Source organism: Solanum stenotomum, chromosome 5, assembly GCF_019186545.1.
Source record: "Solanum stenotomum isolate F172 chromosome 5, ASM1918654v1, whole genome shotgun sequence".
In the NCBI taxonomy this organism is placed as follows: domain Eukaryota; kingdom Viridiplantae; phylum Streptophyta; class Magnoliopsida; order Solanales; family Solanaceae; genus Solanum; species Solanum stenotomum.
The window spans coordinates 61452372-61473152 of record NC_064286.1 but is presented as its reverse complement, the minus strand read 5'-3'; the positions used below and the strand labels follow the sequence as shown (position 1 = coordinate 61473152).

At 29.9% G+C, this 20781-nt stretch overlaps 3 protein-coding genes across 4 annotated transcripts in view; 2 read left to right on the top strand and 1 right to left on the bottom strand.

The window, feature by feature from the left end:
- Nucleotides 1-20781, bottom strand: part of LOC125864938 (rhomboid-like protein 15) — a 71920-nt gene that overhangs the window by 51088 nt on the left and 51 nt on the right. The window contains exon 1 of one of the 2 annotated variants that reach the window (XM_049545072.1): nt 5716-5732. The exons of the other annotated variant lie outside the window; for it this stretch is intronic. The gene's annotated coding sequence lies outside the window, so the exon portion shown is untranslated. Of the gene's footprint in view, nt 1-5715; nt 5733-20781 lie in introns of those variants that run through there. 2 annotated transcript variants of the gene reach the window in all.
- LOC125864932 (xanthotoxin 5-hydroxylase CYP82C4-like) lies at nt 9045-11733 on the top strand. The gene is made up of 2 exons (XM_049545061.1): nt 9045-10047; nt 10870-11733. Exons 1-2 carry the CDS (start codon nt 9100-9102, stop codon nt 11494-11496), a joined length of 1575 nt encoding a protein of 524 aa, XP_049401018.1. The 5' UTR covers nt 9045-9099; the 3' UTR covers nt 11497-11733.
- LOC125864935 (uncharacterized) lies at nt 13923-20725 on the top strand. The gene is made up of 10 exons (XM_049545065.1): nt 13923-14146; nt 15021-15244; nt 15353-15461; nt 17141-17480; nt 18047-18116; nt 18245-18312; nt 18443-18558; nt 18638-18744; nt 19556-19692; nt 20287-20725. Exons 1-10 carry the CDS (start codon nt 14066-14068, stop codon nt 20529-20531), a joined length of 1497 nt encoding a protein of 498 aa, XP_049401022.1. The 5' UTR covers nt 13923-14065; the 3' UTR covers nt 20532-20725.

Here is a 20781-nt window from a genome sequence, read left to right as displayed (position 1 = left end):
ATACTTTTAAGATTGTCTTACTAGTGCCTATGAATTAGAGGACATTCACTAACCTAAAACATTATATTATTCTATACTCTATTGTACTTTGGTATATAGTCTTATCATATATTTCTATTGTACTTGGTATATAGTCTTATCATATATTTCTGCGAAGACTATTTCTACGGTTTGAATAATAATACAAATTAGTTTAGTATAGTAAAAGAAAGAGAGATTATTTTGGATGATACTAACCTTTAATAGTTTTAGATTTTAATCTCTTTCTCATTTGTAAATCTAAAAGAGGCAAGAACTGCAATTATAACAATATAAACTTCTATATGAATACATGTATATATAGTTCTGGACTTCGATTAAAGAAAACCCTAAACCAAATTTGACCTAATTAAAAATATTTATATCTCAACAAATAAACAAAATAGAAGTTCTATGGTAGCACATGAAAAGTAGTGTTCTAGATTCTAATCAAAGAAACAACTTATAATTATAACGATGACATATTTAGTGAAATTTTACAAATAGAATCTGAAGAAAGAGGTATGTACGCAATCTTACCTTGTCTTATGAAAGTAGAGAGTAATCAAAGATACTAACTTTAAAACCATAAAACCCCAACCTTATAGCGTAAAAAATTAAGAGACGTGTAAAATAAAAACAACGATAATAATTAGTGCTAGTAATTAACATAAAAAGATATTAATTAAAGTACTTATCTTGATTTACAAGGAGCTGTTTGTTTGAGGTGATAGAAAATGAGTGTAAGGAATGAAGCCTGGTCCGAGATCACTCCATTAATTATATATTTGTATCACTAAATTTTTTTTAAAAAAAAGAGAAAAAAATCTAGTAAAAATATAAGTTGGACGATATTGAAGAACAAAAAAAATAAATCAAGAACCAAACACAAAAAAAAAAGGGTTAAAGAATAAGAACAAAAAACAAAATAGAAGGATATTGTAAAAATGAAGAAAACAATAATAACAACATATTCAGTATAATCTCACAAGTGAGAATCTAGAGAGCATAAGGTGTACGCAAACCTTACTTTTATCATTAGAGGTAGAGAGATTATATATGATAAACCCTCGGTTCAAATAAGATCGAAAAATATATTGTAAATATGAATAAAGAGAAGAAAAATAAATAAAATGGAAGGATCTTGGATCAGTCTTCATTCCAAACACTTCATTTTCATTTGAATTTAATTTAATTCTCTCTTTGATATGATTTAGCAATGAAGAGAGAGTATATATAAATAAAAAAAAGCTGCAGAGACACTCGATTTCTCAATGATCAAAAGCTTCTATGTGTAGCTCACCATCATATAGTAGTTGAAAAAGTGAAGAATTAGGGGTAGAGGCGAAGCTAGGTGGAATTTATTAGTTTAGATGAATTTATTAACTTTTTTGTAGATCTTATATTTGTATTAGACAATTAAATAAATATATGTATATCAATTTATGAACCCTCAAATAAATTGATTTAGAACTCTCAAACTCCTAATCTTGGCTCCACCTCTGATTAGGGGGGTTATTTGGTTCGAAGCAAAATGTTTTTCTAAAAAATATTTTTCAGGTATTCAAGTGGATTTGTCTTTTTTAGGAAAAAATTATTTAAATACACAACTTAATTTATTATATTTTTTAAAATTGCATATCATTTGAAAAAATTACAAAAATATCTACTTTACGCAATGTATTAGTCGGATACATCACCTTACGCTATGTATCGATTAGATACATCACTTTACAATGTAGCAAGACGGTACTTTACGTGATGTATCAGTCGGATACATCACTTTACACAGTTTATACGATGTCTCGGACGGATACATCATTTAGTGCGATGTATCAGCTGGATACATTATTTTACGCGATATATCAAGATGTACGTGATGTGTTGGGACATACGTGATGTGTCGGGACGTTGAGCAATATATCCGAAATTGAGACGCGATATCGAAACATTTTGGGATATATCACATTCCACCAAATTTAAGGGGTTTTTACAATTTAAAAAAAATAGAGATAGAATGTAATACTTTTAATACTACGAAATTTGTGTAAAATCAATTATTTTTTAATGTTTGATAAGTAAGCAAGAAAATATAGCTAATTCTTGTTATTGAAAACTTATCAAAAACCTCTTCCTGTTATTGTAAATTGAAGAAAAATCATTCCTTTACATGAATATTTTTGATAATTTCTTGGGGTATGATATTCTTAAAATCGATTTTTAAATTCTAAAAATGTCACTTGACTTCCATTCATTTTTTACGTACTCAAATCCAACCCATTATTTTAAAAAAATATATCAATTCTTCATCTATAAGAAATCTTTTTTTTTTTTTAAATATCAATTCTTCATCTATTAGGAATTATTTTTTTTTTCCATTTGGATTGGTCGGATCTAAAGTGTAAAAAAGATGTGAAATAATTTTAAAAAGTTGTGAAAGTTTTTAATTAAAAGGTCAGAATTATACATTTTGTAATTAAGTAAATATAGATATGTTAATAAATTGTTAGCCGACAGGAGTATATATATATATATGAGAAAATTTTAGAAATAGCAAATATAATAGACATAAAAATGCCTTATATCCATAGTTTTGATAATTGCGCTACATATCTATAGTTCTGTTTGCTATGGAATCTGCAATTTGTTTCTGCCTATTTGTATATTTCGTTTGCGAATATACAAATATGATAAGTATATATATAAATTTTGTATTTATACATTGAAGAAATTTTCAGAACTCTATTTGTATAGGAGTATTTCGTTTGTCAATCGACAAACATGATAATTTATTATGAAGCTTTCATAAATCGTATACAAATAATTAATAAGCATATACAAAATTCTAGATTTATACAAATAAGACGAATAACAAAAATTGGGGAAACTGTAACCATAAATTACAATTCTCTTAAACTATAGCTATACTATAGAATATAAACTAAATATTTGTTATTCTCTATAATTTTCCTATTTTTTTAAAACAAAGAATGTATCTGCTCTAGATTGCAAAATTAATATTTAGACCTTTTCCCTATGGTAAATTGAAGAAAAAACATTCCCTTTATATGAATATTTATGATAATTTCTTGGTGTATGACAGTGTACATTGTACTTATATTATTTTTTTGTATTATAAAATATATTTATGGGTAGAAATTTGAAAGAAAGTGCATTTGGAAGAGCACATGAAAGACAGGTCATGGAGAAATGATTTAAAATAAAGAAAAAGCTGACTGATTTTGGAGTCATTGAATTGTCGTCTTCTGAATTTTTAACTTTTTATTGAATTAAGATAGAGCCAGTACCTATCACAACAGCTACGGCATATAACAAAAGAATAAATTAAATTAATTAATTCAAGCACTGAAAACAAAGCAAATAAAGCCATGGAGAAATATGACAACTATGCTAACCACAATTTATTTAGTGTAATTTTATAAATGAGGTTCGAAAAAATTGATGTATATATTGAGTTTATTTTTATTTTTGTAAACGTAGAAAAATTGTTTTGATAGACCATTGACTTAAGAAAATTGTTTTCCAGCAAGAGGGAGACGTAATGATGAAAAAATATTGAAGAAAGAAAAATATTAAGAAAAAAAGATCTGATATATATGTCAATACGATTTAGAGTTGATGAATTCCTTGTTAAAAATATGGCTCATCTATATTCTTATTGTTATTTATATAAATAAAGCTCAGATACGTTATATTTTTTCGTCTAGCAGAAATTGTATAGGAGTATATTTGATCATACAAGCAAAATTAAGGAATAGCACCCAATTAGTATAAAAGTAAAAAAAAAAAAGTTAAATTTAGCCGTTGAATTAAAGAAGTTCAAAGATTTTTTAAAAAAAATTATTTATGTGAAAAAATAAAAAATAAAAAGTACTTAAATACACAACTTATTTTACTATTTAAAATTTCTTAGCATTTTTTTTTAAAAAAAATCCCTATTTTACGTGATGTATCAGGAAGTATGCGATGTATCTTGATGTTACTTTACGCAATGTATAAGTCAGATACATCACTTGACGCGATGTATCAGGATGATGTATGCGATGTATCAGTACGTTGAAGGATGTATTCGAAACAAGGACGTGATGTATCATGACGTTTTGGGATGTATTCAGATTCCACCAAATTTAAGAAATTTTTGTATTTTGAAAAGGAATAGAGATAAAATTAGCTCATAACACTATGAGATTTGTGTAAATGTACAAAATTAAATATATATGGATTGTTTCTAAAAATAAATTATCAAAAGAACTAACTTATGATTGAAATTTTTACTTCTATTGGACGAAAAAGATATAATCAAATTATTTGTGTAATGATAAAAATATACGTGAGATGCTTTTATATATCAATTTTTAATGACAAAGTTAAAAAAGTATATTAAGCCATTTTCTCAAATATTAAAGATAATCAAAATTGTAAAAAAATACTAACAACAATAGAATGAAGAATAAATAATAATATTGATTTAAAAAACACATGAGAATATATATAGTCTCTCCCGAATAAAATTTTAAAATCAATTTATTAATTAGCCTATCTGAGGAGTGACATTAATTAAATATTTTTTACACGCTATGTCCATTTTGGTGTTAAAGCAAAGATATCAGCACAGCTCATAAAGTATTTTCCACTAATTATAAGTGGATCGACCTAGATCTGATTATAAGTAATCAATATTTATATTCATAAACAGTAGCTAGGAGAGAAAGCATTCATGAACATTATTGATAAATCTGTCATAAAATTTTATTTTTTTTAAAAAAATATTTTTTCCTTCATACAAATTTGAATATTACTATTGTATCTTATAAAACGCATTGTTATTTAGTGTTTATATCAATTCAAATAAATACATCACATGTATCTTAACATACACTTTTATTATGAAGTCATAGTTTATTATTACACATACAATATAACTTAATCATGATAGAATAGTATAATCTGATATAAACCTCGAATACCGATTAGTTTTTATTATTGTGTCTTAGCCAATGCTATGTCCTATTGACTATTGAGTTTCTTCTTCCCTTATAATATAAATTATGTAAATTTAATTTATTTAGTTTTTAAAAAGTGGGGTAGGAAATGGGGAAAGAGATCATAAGGTGTGAAATCGAACCCTCATCAATAAAATGATAATTTCATATAATCAATCGACTGAGTTATCAAGGATATATAACCCACTATTCTCTTATCTGGCCCATCCTCATTAGGCCCAAAATAGGAACCCAATCATTTGCCCTAAGCCCAGTCCAGACCTTAACTGGGCCAAGTGTTAGATTTAATTTTGATTTGCTAAGTTGTGAAGCCCATGAGTCGGCCCATTTCATCCGGAGCTAACACGATACATGTTTTTGCACAAATTGTCGTTAGAATTGATTGGTGTTTAATTTTTATCCCTCATATTTTAGGTGTTTAATACTTGTCTTTGCCATTCATTAAATAAAAAAATATTGACCTAAGTACCCTAATCTATCCAATTCTAATTCCTTCAAGTTTTTACCTTCCGAAATTGAAATTTCACCTCGCTCAACATGAGTTCCGGAATTAAGTTATACAAATAAGTTGTATAGTATTTTTAAAATTTGTTGTAGAGTTATGCTTTTAGGGATATGAAGAAGAAAAAAAGATGGTAGATAACGTGGGATGATAGACGAGTATATGTGTAACTATTTTTTTCTTCTTCTGAAATACATTATTCCCTCTCGATATGCAACACAATTTGTGAAATATTATGATAAGAAAATATAAATTGGTACTCCACAAAAAATTATTTATTATTTCGATGTTATGTACATAACTTGTTTACCCCTTAATCCTGCTGAATCTACATGCATTATCCTCAGTACTAAAGAATCTTTCTTACAAATTAAAAATCAACTACACTAATTGGCTCAACATGTAAATAAACAAAGGAGGAAAAAATATACTATGATTATATATAAATAATATGCATTGTATCTTTCTTGGGACGTGAAAAAGTAAGGATAAAAGATAAAATCATAAAATATGAAAAAGCAAGAATAAAGACAAATCTTGGAATAATTAAAATTTAAAAGGGTCATTTGGTGGATGAACGAATTATACATGGATCATAATATGAAAATTACGAGATTATTTAGTGAATATATTTATTTTGGTAGATATTTGATTTATCAAATTAAAAATGAAATATATAAGAACTAATATAGAACACATATGTGTTTGTATTACCATTTATTTCCAATTTTAACTATATATTTAAAAAGTACTTTGTGATAAGAGTCTTAGAAGGGTATTTTGGTCACTCTGATATTTATCTCGGGATTATTATCTCTTTTTGAAGATGGTATAAAAATAAAAACTAATCTCATAATAAGAAATCAATCAAACACGAAATAAAGTAATTTCATATTTTATTATAGGATTATCATTTTTTATTCCACAAATCAGACGATCTTTAAGTAAATAACAGAGACTTTTAAATTTGATAGTCTTAAACTCATGAAAAAATACTTAGTATATAAAAAAAAATTATATTTTGTGGTCTTAAACATTTCAAATGAAATATTGAATTGAAGAAATAATATCCCCTTTCAAACATACTAAAAAATAAAATAAAACACGTAAATTGTGACAAATAATAATAATAAACTAACACCGATTAAGCATATTACTAGTAACTTTTAAGAATTTATTTAATTATTTCTTTGCATGCCAATTAATCGTGTAGAATAATTTTTGGATGCTTGTCTGTTTCCTTTTCTTTTTCTTTTTAATAAGTAATAATAATAATTGTTTTGGAAGTTTTGTCATGAAAAACGACAAAATGTTTAAGAGATAAAATACTATTAAAATTAGGGATAATAAATTGAAGGGTGGCAATGGCTAATATAATAACAAATAAGTCAATATCAAATGATACTATGCATTATAATCATTGTCTAGAGCAAAATGGCTCAAATTATGAATTAATTTTATAGTATGTTCCATGCAAAAATAATAACGTGCATATTCAGTGTAATCTAAATATTATATAAAAGGCTTTAAATTTAATAGTTCTTTACGTATATCAATGCTTATGATGAGATGAATATATATTCTTTCAGTGTAACTTTAATTAGAGCTATCAATTTCGAGTTTTGAATATGAAAAAATCTTGTTAATCTTACACCATGTGAAATTGTGAATCTGAATTAATCAAAATTACAATATATATATATATATATATATATATATATATATATATATATNCAAATCTTGGAATAATTAAAGGGTCATTTGGTGGATGAACGAATTATACATGGATTATATTTATTTTGGTAGATATTTGATTTATCGGATTAAAAATAAAATATATAAGAACTAATATAAAACACTTGTGTTTGTATTACCTTTTATTTCCAACTTTAACTATATATTTTTAAAGTACTTTGTGTGAAGAGTTTTAGAAGGGTATTTTGGTTACTCTGATATTTATCTCGGAATTGTTGTTTCCTTTTGAAGATGGTACAAAAATAAAAAAACTAATTTCATAATAAGAAATCAGCCAAACGCGAAATAAAGTAATTTCACATTTTATCATAGAATTATTATCTTTTATTTCACAAATCAGACGATCCTTAAGTAAATAATACACATTTAAATTTGATAATCTTAAACTCATGAAAAAATGCTTAGTGTATCAAATATTTTTATATTTTATGATCTTAAACCTTTCAAGTGAAATATTGAAATTGAAGAAATAATATCCCCTTCCAAACATACTAAAAATAAAATAAAACACATAATTGAGACAAATAATAATAATAAACTAACACCGATTAAGCATAGTACTAGTGACTTCTAAGAATTTGTTTAATTATTTCTTTGAATGCCAATTAATCGTGTAGAATAAGTTTTGGATGCTTGTCTGTTTCCTTTTTTTCATTTTATTAATAATAAATAATTGTTTTCGAAGTTTGTCATTGAAAAACGACAAAATGTTTAAGAGATAAAATACTATTAAAACTAGGGGTAATAAATTGAAGGGTGGCATGCCTAATATAATAACAAATAGGTCAATATCAAATGATATGCTATGCATTATAATCATTGTGTATAGAGCAAAATGGCTCGAAAAATGAATTAATTTATAGTATGTTCCATGCAAAAACAATAACAGTGTAATCTAAATATTATATAAAAGGTTTGAAATTCTTATTTAAATTTGATAATTCTTTATGTATATCGATGCTTATGATGAGATGAATATATATAATCCTTTTAGTGTAACTTTAATTAAAGCTATTGATTTCGAGTTTTAAATATGAAAAAATTTTGTTAGGCAAAGATTCCCTTAAATGCATCTTACACCATGTGAATCTAAACTAATCAAAATTCCTATATAAATATCGAATATCGAATTAAAAATCGAAAAACGAAAACAGCCAAACCCTACCTCTTCCAAATGCACAGAGAATAGATATAGGCCAATATGCTATATATAGAAAAGTGCGCAAATTCCATGGACGTTTGCAATCATTTTGTTTTAAATTATTGACCTATTATACTTAATTTAAAAAATAAAAGGGCTCTTTTATTGCATTATAATATCCGCACAAAATCTAGTATTAACAATAAAATATTTTATCAACATTTTGTTACTTGCACAAAATCCAACTTCCCCAATGTAATGATTTATTATTCTGATAAATAATATATGTATAAGTGATGAATTTATGTATTATTTTATGAAGGAGAAAAATAGAATACAGTTAAAATGACTAAAATAATTACCTTCATGAATTAAACACATTTTTCTAGTAAAAAGCAAATATTTTTGAATCTCGACATGACAAATATTATCATACATTATTAATTTTTGTAGTACTAATCTTTAAATTACGATGCATACAATATTACTTTATGCATAACTTGTCTTCGAATCAAACGAAACCTTGGTAAATAAAAAATATATCATAGTAGTAACTTCCCTATAAATAAACTTGACATTATATTATTTATACACTAACATAAGCATATTGGCTTGAGAAAAAAAACTCAAATATATATTCCTTTCTTCCTTTGGGAATAATGTTTGATAATTTTTCTTTCAATGATCTACAAATATCACTTGCAACCCTTCTAGTTTTTTCTCTATCAATTATTCTATGGACAAGAAATTGGAAAAGTACAAAACTACCCCCAGAAATTCCGGGATCATGGCCAATCATAGGCCATCTTCGTGGTTTTGGCGATGGCGAAAACGTCCCTCTAGCACGAACATTTGGAAAATTGTCTGATCAGTACGGTCCGATTTTCACTATCAAGTTAGGTATGTATCGTTATTATGTTATTAATAATTGGGAAGCAGCGAAAGATTGCTTCACAATTAATGATAAAGAACTCGCTGCTAGACCAATTAGTCTAGCAGCTGAATATTATGGCTATAATTATGCGAGATTTTCTTTCGCTAATTATGGTCCATATTATTGTCAAGTACGAAAACTCGTGCTACAAAATGTTCTTTCTAGCACTAGACTCGAAAAAGTCAAACATGTTAGAATTTCCGAGGTGGAAATTAGCATCAAAGAGTTGTATAATTTATGTGGTAAGGGTGATAATTCAAACACGATTAATATCAGTAAATGGTTCGAGAAATTAACTCTGAATATAATCGTGAAGATGATTGCTGGTAAGAGGTACATATCTTTAGAGAAAGACGAAGAGGCACAATGTTTTAGAAAGGCCTTTGCTAAGATTATGTATCTTGCTGGGGAATTTATTTTATACGATGCGATTCCATTCAAGATTTTCAAATATGTGGATTTTCAAGGGCATATTAAGACCATGAAGCAAATTTACAAGGACTTGGATGATATTCTTCAAAGTTGGGTTAATGAACATATGGAGAAAAAGAAAATTGAAGGTGATAATAATAATGAACAAGATTGTATAGATTCAATGCTTTCAGTGACAAAACTTGAGGATTTCAAAGCATATGGTTATACAAGAGATACAGTTATCAAGGCTACAATATTGGTATGTTTCCTCCGTTTACTTTTTCATGTCCACTTTATATATTTGCATTCCCTTTAAGAAACCACGATTAATATGAATATATTATACTAACATTTATGTATAGTTGACAAAAACTTATGAATTTTGAAATTTAAAATTTACGCGGTAGTAGAATCTTAGTAGCTCAATTAGTTGACAATATCTGAATTCCCACCTAAAGGTCACTTTATTGGTGAATGTCCAATTCCTCACATTGTAATTCTCTTCTCATTTTCCCTTCCCTATTCCCAATTTTTTTTTTTAAATAATAATATTACGCGGCTATAAAACTTCTCAATAACATTTAGGAGCCTTAAATTTAAAAAATTAAATTCTTTCTAAAACACATTAAAAGAGAAAATTATATATGTTCACATAAACTAGAAGTGAGGAAGTATTAACTTATTTGCTTTACTAAAGTTTAACTTCTATAGTCGAAATGATGTAAAAATAAATAAATATTGCATAGTCACTTAAAATATAATTATGAATAACCATTCAAATAAGTATAACTAGTAACTCAAAAAAAAAAAATGGTTGCTACGCCATATACAACATATTAAAATATATTGATTACTATATTAGGGTTACTACTTACAATTATACATGCTATTTTAGATTATCTTGATATAGTGTATAATTACAGATACTATACCAATATCAAACAAAAGTTAAATATAATTTTTTTATACATATTTGCTATAGTAAATGTTTGAATCCTTAATTATTAAGTTCTCAAATATTACTATTGCCTTTTTAAATTTAGATGTGTAACCATTTTTACTACTACAAATATTCATGTAGAGTATGATATTAGATGGTTCAGACACAACTGCTGTCCACCTAACATGGCTCATGTCACTGTTATTGAACAATCCTCACGTCATGAGCCATGCCCAAAAAGAAATAGATAATAAAGTTGGTAAAGATAGATGGGTAGAAGAATCCGACATCAAAGATCTTGTCTATCTCCAAGCTATTGTTAAAGAAGCGTTACGCTTATATCCACCGGCACCTTTGTTAGTTCCACACGAAGCTGTGGAAGATTGTACCGTGGCGGGGTACAACATCCCAAAGGGTACTCGTTTGTTCTTGAACGCATGGAAAATACAACGAGACCCTCGAGTTTATTCAGAACCTGATAAATTCATGCCAGAGAGATTCTTAAACGAACATTCGAATGTGGATGCTCGTGGTCAACATTTTGAGTTCATCCCGTTTGGTTCTGGAAGACGATCTTGTCCCGGAATTAATTTTGCGACGCAAGTGGCTCACCTTACAATTGGTCGATTAATTCAAGGATTTAACTTTGGTACACCATCAAATTTGCCTGTGGATATGACTGAAGGTCAAGGGATTACTATGCCTAAAGCAAAACCTGTGGAAGTTGTAATCACCCCACGTTTGAATTCTATGCTTTATGAACTTTAATGTAAAAATAAAATCGATTTTCGGAGATCGATTTTTTACGATCCCTTTTTTTAGGTTGATTTTCACTGTTTCTTTAGTAGTGGCATAAAATTCCAGCTGAATCTTTTGGCAAATGCAACTAGAAATCTAAGAGCCACTTTTTTCGAACTTTAGTGCTAATGTTTTAAGTAATTATTGTAATATATAGTGTGTTTTTTTAAACATTTTATGTGATTTAATTATCTTTTAATTTTCCTATTTTTCTATCCAAGGTTGGTTTTATAGGTCTTTATAAAATTATTTTTAATTTATATAATATGGAAGAACTGACACTTAAAAAGGCATAACCAATAGAAGGCTCTTACTCTGTCCCGACATTGTTCTCCGACGATATTTTTCGTGCAAAAGGAGCTGAAAACCAAGGAAAAGAGCCACCGTTCTCTTTCTTTCTTCTTCCAATTAGGACAAGCTAAGTGGGTTGGTTCGTTTCATCCTCTTATCTACATAATTCTTTGTTTTCGTTCATGATTATGTTGGGCGAAAAATAGTTGTAAAGGAGCTGAAAGCCATTGGACGGTAAGGAGAGGAGCACATTTTGTTTTTTTGTTTTTTCTTTACAGAATTTAGTATATTTGATTAAAATTCGAAAATCAGACAAAAATTTCAGTATGGCCATGTTATCTCAATCATGTCAAATAATTTGTACTATGAATTGTTATTTTCTGCCCATAACTATCAATTGTTAATTCTTTTCACTAGCTATCAATTATTAGTACTATCTATATATATTATGTTATGTTCCTTATTGACAAACACTAAATTACACAAGAAGTGACCATTCCACAATTGTTTCATCATCTCTCCACAAAAAAAAGGGCCAATATATACTCGATTTGTCATATAGTGGTGGAGCCATATTTGTCCAAAGAATTGCTATGAGTAAATATTTTTATTGTATATGAAAATGATATAAATATAGTGATGACCTTTCTCGGTGCTATTTCTGGACCTAACAAAGGAAATGAATGAATCGTGTATGAATCCAAATAAGACTAAGAGGGTGTTTGAATTGTTTTTTTTAAACAACTTGTAAGCAAGATGCGACAAATTGATTATACCCAACTTTTAGCTTATTTTAGTATTTTTTTTGGACTAAAAGTAAATGCTTAAAAATACTTTTTATCTTTTTCAAACACTATCAAAAATAATAATTGAAAATAAATAAAAAAACTTAAAATAAGTCAATTCAAATATTATCTACAAGTATTAAATGTTAGATTTTTGGTATGATTGAAGTTTGATCCCACAATCTTCGAGCTAGGTAGTGAATTGTTTCGAGTACTATCTATTATCTATTAGAAACGAGACAAAATACCAACAAGTCTTAATTAGTTCATTTGCACTTCTGTCCCATTTTGTGTTGATATTTAATTCTTACGATTCAAGACAAATAACTTTTTTACATAATATAAAATTTATATTTTTACCCTATTTGAACGGTAAATCGTGCAATTAAATGGTCTGAATTCCAACTAATAAAAGTTGCGCAATGGGCCTAGCTCATACAAATGGACTCAACAAAAAGCCCTTAACATAAAAACTCATATTCACATTTCATTTTTGGCCCAATTCTTCATCTATAGTTCCATAACACTAAAATAGCACAAATCAAAATTGTAAATTGAAAAATCGAATCATATTAAATACTTTGTTATAGTATTTTAAAAAATTTAAAATCAAAATTATCAATTCAAAATCTTTTGAAACATACCGAACCGACCAATGAACATCCCTACAATTTTCTACTTGAGCAAAATGAAATTACACAATTAATAGTAGAATTAGTGCATAGTTTGTTATCTAAAAATAATTGAGTAACTAACATCAAAAAGAATTATTTACTTATAAAGAATAATTCACAATTTTTTTTTAATTTTTGAAATAAGAAGTTATTTGATATTTATATTATGATTTTGATAAGTAAAATTGAATAATAAATCTAAGAAGTTTTAAACAAAAATCTAAAAACAAAATTTTAGATGTGACATTTCAAAAGAAAATGTGTATAAAGAATGATAAAAAAAAAACCTATGTTTGATGACAAATTTAAATTATTATTTAAATATGTATTGATTCGGTATTTTTGAGTTTGGTGCAAGTTTTAAGATATAATTTATGTTATTTTTAAGTGTCAAGTATATTTTTATGTTTAATTTTTTAGAATTTGATGATATATTTTATTTTGATTTATTATTATCATCATTATTGTTATTATTTCCGTCAAATCTAACCTAATGTATTTTGGTAAGTACTCAATGATGACTAAAAATGTTAATTTGGACAAAGTTAAAGTATCTAAACTGTTAAACGTAATACTTAAATGACTATTTTGAACTTATACTTAAACGTAATGGACCATTTTTGTTATTTTTCTCCATAACCCTTCAATGGCTTCTTCGAGCTCCTTTCACCTCCGTTGATAGCTCGAGCTTTAAATTATTTTCTGTGTGGAATTTGGTATCGCCAATTTAGGGATTTTGTCTGTTAATTACTGAACTTCAATTCTTCCTCTCTAGTTTTTAGTTTCTCTATGGACTTGGAATCGACTTATGAGATTGACCGTGTCGCCGGATTCATCTCGGCGAGAGCTTTCCGACGAGTTGCTCTTCAGGTAAACATTTTTGTTTCTTCAACTTTATAGTGTTTGTTTGATAGAAATAAATTTGAATTTGTCTCCATAAACCCTACAAATACTGAAAAAAAAACAAAAAAAAATATATTCTTATTGCTCGATTATATAAATGGTCAATCAATGATATGTTTCCTTCCTCAGTAGAGTTACCTACCTGTTGCTGGTGGGAGGTGGGAGGTGGGAGGTGGAAGGTATTCTATGGAATTAGTCGAGCTACGTGCAAGCTGGCCTGGACACTATAGTTATCTAAAAAAAAAACTTCCATAATTGCAGGAGAAAAGTTTGGAAAAACCACATTTTCCCTTCTCTTCAAATGTAGTAGCGGCTCAGTGAGAGAATTTAGGATGGTATGCTGGTCATTCATGTATCAAAGTATGTAGCCTTAAATAGGAGTTGGGACAAAAACTCTTTAATAAAAATGAGGATACTGTCTGCATAATTAGCTACTCAGTCATATGAAAAATGAATAATGGGGTGAAATCATCTCTTCTAATAGCTTGTTTGCTTCAAGAAGGTGGTGAGTTATTTAGACCTGCTTCTACAGTGTGAGAGCTTCTCCATATCATGGCTAGTTTAATCATGATTTCTTTGAGGGAGATATTTGACACACAGCTCAAATTTCCTTGTTTATATCAACTTGTTCGTTGGTTCAAAGTTCTTTTCATATATAATGTCTTCAGAAAGAACGAAATATCTGAGGAATGTAGAAAACAAGAGTTTTTCTCTCTCTCTTTCTGGTTCTTTTTCTTTTCCGTATCATTTGAGATGTAGTAGAGTTGCTTGTTAAAGGTGCTATTTATGGAAGATCACTGGCGTTTGAATGGTACATGATAAGTTTTGTTTAAACTGTTAGTTCCCAGATGAATTATTGAAAGATTCCACGAGAATAGTTGCTGCTCTACATGAAAAGCTTTGCTCATTCAACCAGTCACATGCTGGAAGCAATGGAGATGCAAAGGATGTTAAGTTGTATGTAATGGCGGATACTATGTATGGGAATTGTTGTGTCGATGAAGTTGGAGCATCTCATGCCAATGCGGACTGCGTTATCCATTATGGTCGTACTTGCTTCAGTCCGTGAGTATTGCATGTTTATGATTTTCATTACACCTTGCAACTTACTTTTAGGATTCTTTCGGAACAGTCGACGAAGTTAGTGTTTGGATCTTACTATTTCTGCTGCAGGACATCCACTCTTCCCGCATTTCTAGTCCTTGGGAAAGCTTCACTAGGTGTGCCACTCTGTGCTCAAAAACTATGCGAGTATACTAAAAAAGCTGGCAAACCTATTTTGGTATGATTAACTGCTACTTCCTATTCCGTTGTTTGCTTCTGCATAAGTTTATCATTGGGAAGTTGCAATAAGCTTATCTTGTCTAGTGCAATATTAGCATGATTTTTTTTGTCTTTTGTTGCTTTGATAAATATTGGTATATTTTGTGGACTCAAACTAAAAGCTTGTAGTTAGCAATTAGTGTTTGGTCAGTGATTGTTATTTTTATATCAATTTGGTTTAGTTAAGTAGTTGATTTATCAGTAAGATTGATCTTCATTGCGTTTCTAGTAGTTGTGTTACACTCACAGTTGCTCTATTTGGAAGTTCTTGTTTAAAAGACTAACATAAATAATGCTTTTGTGAAATTTGGAAAATTAAATGAGAATTTTCCATGCAGATAAAACCAAACATTATTAATTGAGATGTCACAAGTACAGGAGGAAAGGACAAGGTTTCAAATCTTTGTCCCACATTTGGAAAGAAAGGGTGTCTGAATAATCTGAGTTTTAGGATGGACTTCCATAATTGGAAAAGACAGTATAGTGCAACTGATTGGCAAGTTTGAAGGAGTGAGTCCACCAGTGGATAATAGGTTATGCGGGAAAGCAAGAAGATACTGCATCTTTACGGTTAAGTCCTGTTACAACAATGATGAGTGAAGCTTTAGGGGTGACCAGTGGCCATGGAAAGCACTGTGGAGGAGATAAGCACTTTTAAAGGTTGTATGCTTCACCTAGACAGCACAGGGCATGTTTAGCACAAACATATCTCGAGTAAGGGGAATCAGTATCTGTAGCAGATGTTACCCATGTGAATCAACAGTGGTAGATCCTGTGCATCTATTCGTGCATTATCAAGTATTATGGTATGTGGATTTTATCCAGTAACTTTTTTGGGGGTCAATTGGGCTATACCTTGCAACCTGGGGATAGGCCATTAGCGGCTGGACAAGTAAGAGGATAAAGAAACAGTTCTAGGCATTGTGGAAAACTATTCCCTGTTGCATGCTGTGGACAATTTGGAAGGAGAGGAACTCGAGATATTTCGAGAAAACGGCTTTTGGAATGCATTGCATAAAATTTAGATGTTTACAATCTTTTGAATTTTGGTGCAACATGAAAATGGAAATCACCTTGATAATCTTTTGGGCTCTTTAGACACCGTACAGTAGAAGGAGACGGATGCAACTACAATGTACTTGTACAGATATGAGTACTCACTTTGTATTGTTTTTGTGAATAAAATACTTACCTTTATTTTAAAAAACCTTGAATTAACCCTTGAAAACTAACCTGAAAAGTTTTCTCAAAAAAAACTAACCTGAAAAGTTCCTAATTCTTGGAATTCTGATTATATTTATTATATAATATTTAAGAATACTCTGTACCATATCCTTAAATGATTTTCTTGTCAATAGCATAATCATTAAGAATGTTCTATACAATATCCTTAATAATTTTCTTGATTTTTCATAGGATGTGGCAATGACACTAATTGTATAAATGTTTAGGTCTATTATTAAAGCTAGAATTCACCGTGTTGCTCTACGTGTGTTTTGCTTCCATATGCGATTCAAACAACAATAAAAACTGTCAGAATTTTAAAATTCTGTATCAGACTTGTCAAGGACACCAAAAAATTGGTAGTCTAAATTATACATTAAATTTTTAAAAAATGTTTTTTCCTTATAACTGCAGGTTCTATATGGACTTGAATATGCACATGCAATCACAGAAATCAAAGCATCAGTGGGTGCTCAAGCATGCTTCGAGCTGGAAGTCCATTATGCTGATATTATGTCTCCAATTATAACTCCACCCGAGACTTTTAGCTCGATGAATGAGCAACCAGAACTAAGTGATGGTCAATGTGCAAATATTAGCTCTACTCAGGAGAGCAATGCAGCATATTGTATTGGAGGGTTGACATGGTCGTTACCAGTGGGACGCAGAATGGAGGACTATTTGATTTTCTATGTTGGTTCAGACGACCCAGCCTTTGCAAATATACTAATGACATACAATGCTTGTGAAATAGGTGTGGGTTTTACTTTCTTGTATGTAAAGTTGTCAGGGTTTGCCACTTAATTGTTTGGCTGTGAAGGCTGTCTCTCAGATACATTAGAATTGCCTCTGTTTCTCCTTGTTGAAATTCTTCTCACTTAGTGTTCTGAGACTGCAAAAATCCTCCATCTAGTACTATCTATTTTCATATCTCTTTCAACATCCTGACCTCAACAAGATAAGATTATCATTCTTTTTTCCTTTGCTGGTTTAAAAGGAGGTGTTTTTAACTTTTTGTCTGATCTCTCTGTTTATTTTCTTTTGATCTTCTAAATCCAAATGGTTCTACTAGTCAATAATAATAAGTTTGAGGATGAAAAACTTATTAACCTTTTTATGTTGCTGAAGTTCCTCTCTTTCAATCCTTAAAAAAAAAAAACAAAAGGAAGAAAGGAATTATTGTCTCTTTTATTAGAAGATTCATTTTTTCAGAAGAATTTATCTGTAGACAATTCTATCTGGTGCTGATAAAATTTGATGGTAGTTCTGTCTTTTTGATGTTACTGATTGTTGTCTTCTATGTTCTCTGAGTTATTCCAGTCAGATATGATGCTACTGAAGATCTTTTGGTGAATGACTTTTCTCAGCAGAAAAGGATTCTTAAGCGTAGGTATTATTAGCAACTTTTTTGTATCATTCCCTTTATTTCAACAGACAGATTTTTTTTAGCTCTCTGATGATTGATGCACATGCTTTTAACACTGTTTCATGGTTTCTGTACTAATGATGTCTCTGCAGGTACTTCCTTATTGAGAAAGCAAAGGATGCTAGCATCATAGGGATCTTGGTTGGAACACTTGGCGTAGGTACTTTCTAGTATACATACTTGGACTTTGTAGGTTCAGACTTGGTGCAATTTGAAAGTTGCCAGATTTGTAAGTTTTACTCCTTTGCAGTTGGTAGACTAAAGCTTTCATTATTCTATTGTTGGTGCAGCTGGTTACCTCCACATGATTCATCAGATGAAAGAATTGATTACACGAGCTGGGAAGAAGGCCTATACTTTTGTTATGGGGAGACCTAACCCTGCAAAGCTTGCCAACTTCCCTGAGGTAAATCACCAAAGTTGCATGATGTCAGAGGTATTTTTGTCATTTGTGAGTTTGCTGAAGCACTTCTGTATATTTGCAGTGCGATATCTTCATTTATGTTTCTTGTGCACAAACTGCTCTATTGGATAGTAAAGAGTTCTTAGCTCCAGTTATTACTCCTTTTGAAGCAATGATTGCTTTCGGCAGGTAGTATTTCGAACTCCTTTTTATGTTTGGCCCACTCACGTTTCTTTTAGTGATTTAGTGTTCTGTTAGTCCAACGTATAAAAAAGATTAAAGTTATCTTGTTAGCTTTCATCCACGTGTTCTGGAAGCTCATTGCATTATGTGTGGCGGAGTATCTGGGTTGGTAGCTTTTTCTTGATGTTGGACAAAAGTAGGAATTGAGTTAGGCAGTGGCAGTTCATGCTGAAACTTACTAGGGGCATATCCTTCTAAGAGATGAAGGTTTTTATATAAGCTCTTTAGTATAAGCTGACAAGAAAGGGTTGCTCTTAGTGGTGATAGCTCTTGACTCCTAACTTAGTGCTGGGAGTTTGAGTAAGCCGGAGGGGAAGGGGAATGTAAAAAAAGAACTTCTGCCTATACTAATATAACATTTTCACCTTTAATAAATATTCATTAGGATCCTTTGGATTGTTATGACTTTCAAATCTTAATTCTATCATATAATGATTTCCAAAAGCCATTCAAGTGATACTCAAAGTCCTCAAATTGGTGTAATTTGAAATCCATCTCTTGAGGTTTCATGACTATCACTTGAACTTCTAATTTTGCTCACTATAAGATAGCTATTGTGAATATTATGGAAGATGGTCAATGCAGAAAAATGAGAAAAGGATTGAAGTTTTTCTTCTTTACAAGTGCGTGCCCGCCTTTATTGTTGGTTACATTGGAAAAAAGTCGTCTGGTTAAATAATTTCCTTCAATAAATTAGAAAAACCGATGAAATATATCATAGTCACACTTTCTAAATCATTTAATCAATTTTTTCCAGAGGAAGCGAATGGACTGGGGCTTATGTGACAGAATTCCGGGATTTGATTACTTCTTCCCCCATGGAAGCGAAAAACCAGTCAGAAGCGCGGTTTTCATTCATTCAGGGTGGATATGTCGAAGATGTTGAACAGCAAGGTGCATTCTTCTACTTGCATTTATTTTTTTGGTTCAAGATGAATACATCTACCATAAAACTGTACATGCATCGAGTATCACTTCTTGACTGAGTTACACAGTCGATTTTGTATTTACTTTTGATAAGTGATTTAATTATGACTATTATGATGGATAAGTAATTACTACATAAGGTCTTGGGTTCGAGTCCCCTTGGTAGGGAGCGCTTTACCACCCAATGTGAGACTTCCTGGATTTAGTCGGGCTCCAATGTGGGTACCAGACACTGGGTGGGGAACCAAAAAAAGTAGTTCTATTTTTGGCCCTTTTTTTTTAAGTTGATGAATTAGGTTTGTTTTAAGATATAGTTTTCATGATATTTTTGGGTCTTGGAATGCTTTTTTCGTCTTTTCAGCAGTGTAAATGGAGTCTCTTCATCCTGCAAATTCAATTCTTGCTTATTTCATAACTGTCTTATCTTTTATGTTTGATTTCTATTAATCTTGTGGTGTGCCCGTGATTACTTCTGCCTGTATGGTGCCTTTTTCTAAAGAAAGAAATTATAACTTGAAGGCATTCTTCTTGTTAAAGTTTTAAATGTCTTCTCTTCTTCAGAGGTTGAAGAAGTTGAAGATGGAGTCTCTGCTTTAGTGAACATCACAGAGAAGGCTTTGCGTGTTCGTGACAAGGACTCACAAACTCTAATGCCCGGAACAGCTAAATCTGGTGCAGAGTACTTCGCGACTAGGTCATATCATGGCCTTGACATTCATCCTGAAAATAATTTTTCCGAGCCGTTTTTGATTGGTAAAAGTGGGAGGGCATCAGGATACAAGAATGAAACTACACAAAAAAGTTAGTAAGTGGAACCACTATACATTCAAGATAAATTTGTGGAAGATGCAGCAGACATACAAAGGCACACTAAAATTTTTTTTAGAGATTGTAATATCAGCAGCTATTTATGCCTTTTGGTCTCAAATGGCTATTTTGTTTCTTCAGTCATTATGTGTATATATAATTTTGATGATCTTACAACCTATAAATTTCTTTTTGACAATTTTGGGATAGTTTCTTCCACATTCTATTTTGTTGGTAGTCATATTTAAT

Coding starts and splice junctions, on each gene's coding strand:
- LOC125864932 (XM_049545061.1), top strand. CDS start 9,100: ATGTTTGATAATTTTTCTTTCAATGATCTACAAATATCACTTGCAACC. Junction 10,048..10,869: donor TTATCAAGGCTACAATATTG/GTATGTTTCCTC, acceptor ATATTCATGTAG/AGTATGATATTAGATGGTTC.
- LOC125864935 (XM_049545065.1), top strand. CDS start 14,066: ATGGACTTGGAATCGACTTATGAGATTGACCGTGTCGCCGGATTCATC. Junction 15,462..17,140: donor AAGCTGGCAAACCTATTTTG/GTATGATTAACT, acceptor TTATAACTGCAG/GTTCTATATGGACTTGAATA. Junction 18,745..19,555: donor GCAATGATTGCTTTCGGCAG/GTAGTATTTCGA, acceptor AATTTTTTCCAG/AGGAAGCGAATGGACTGGGG.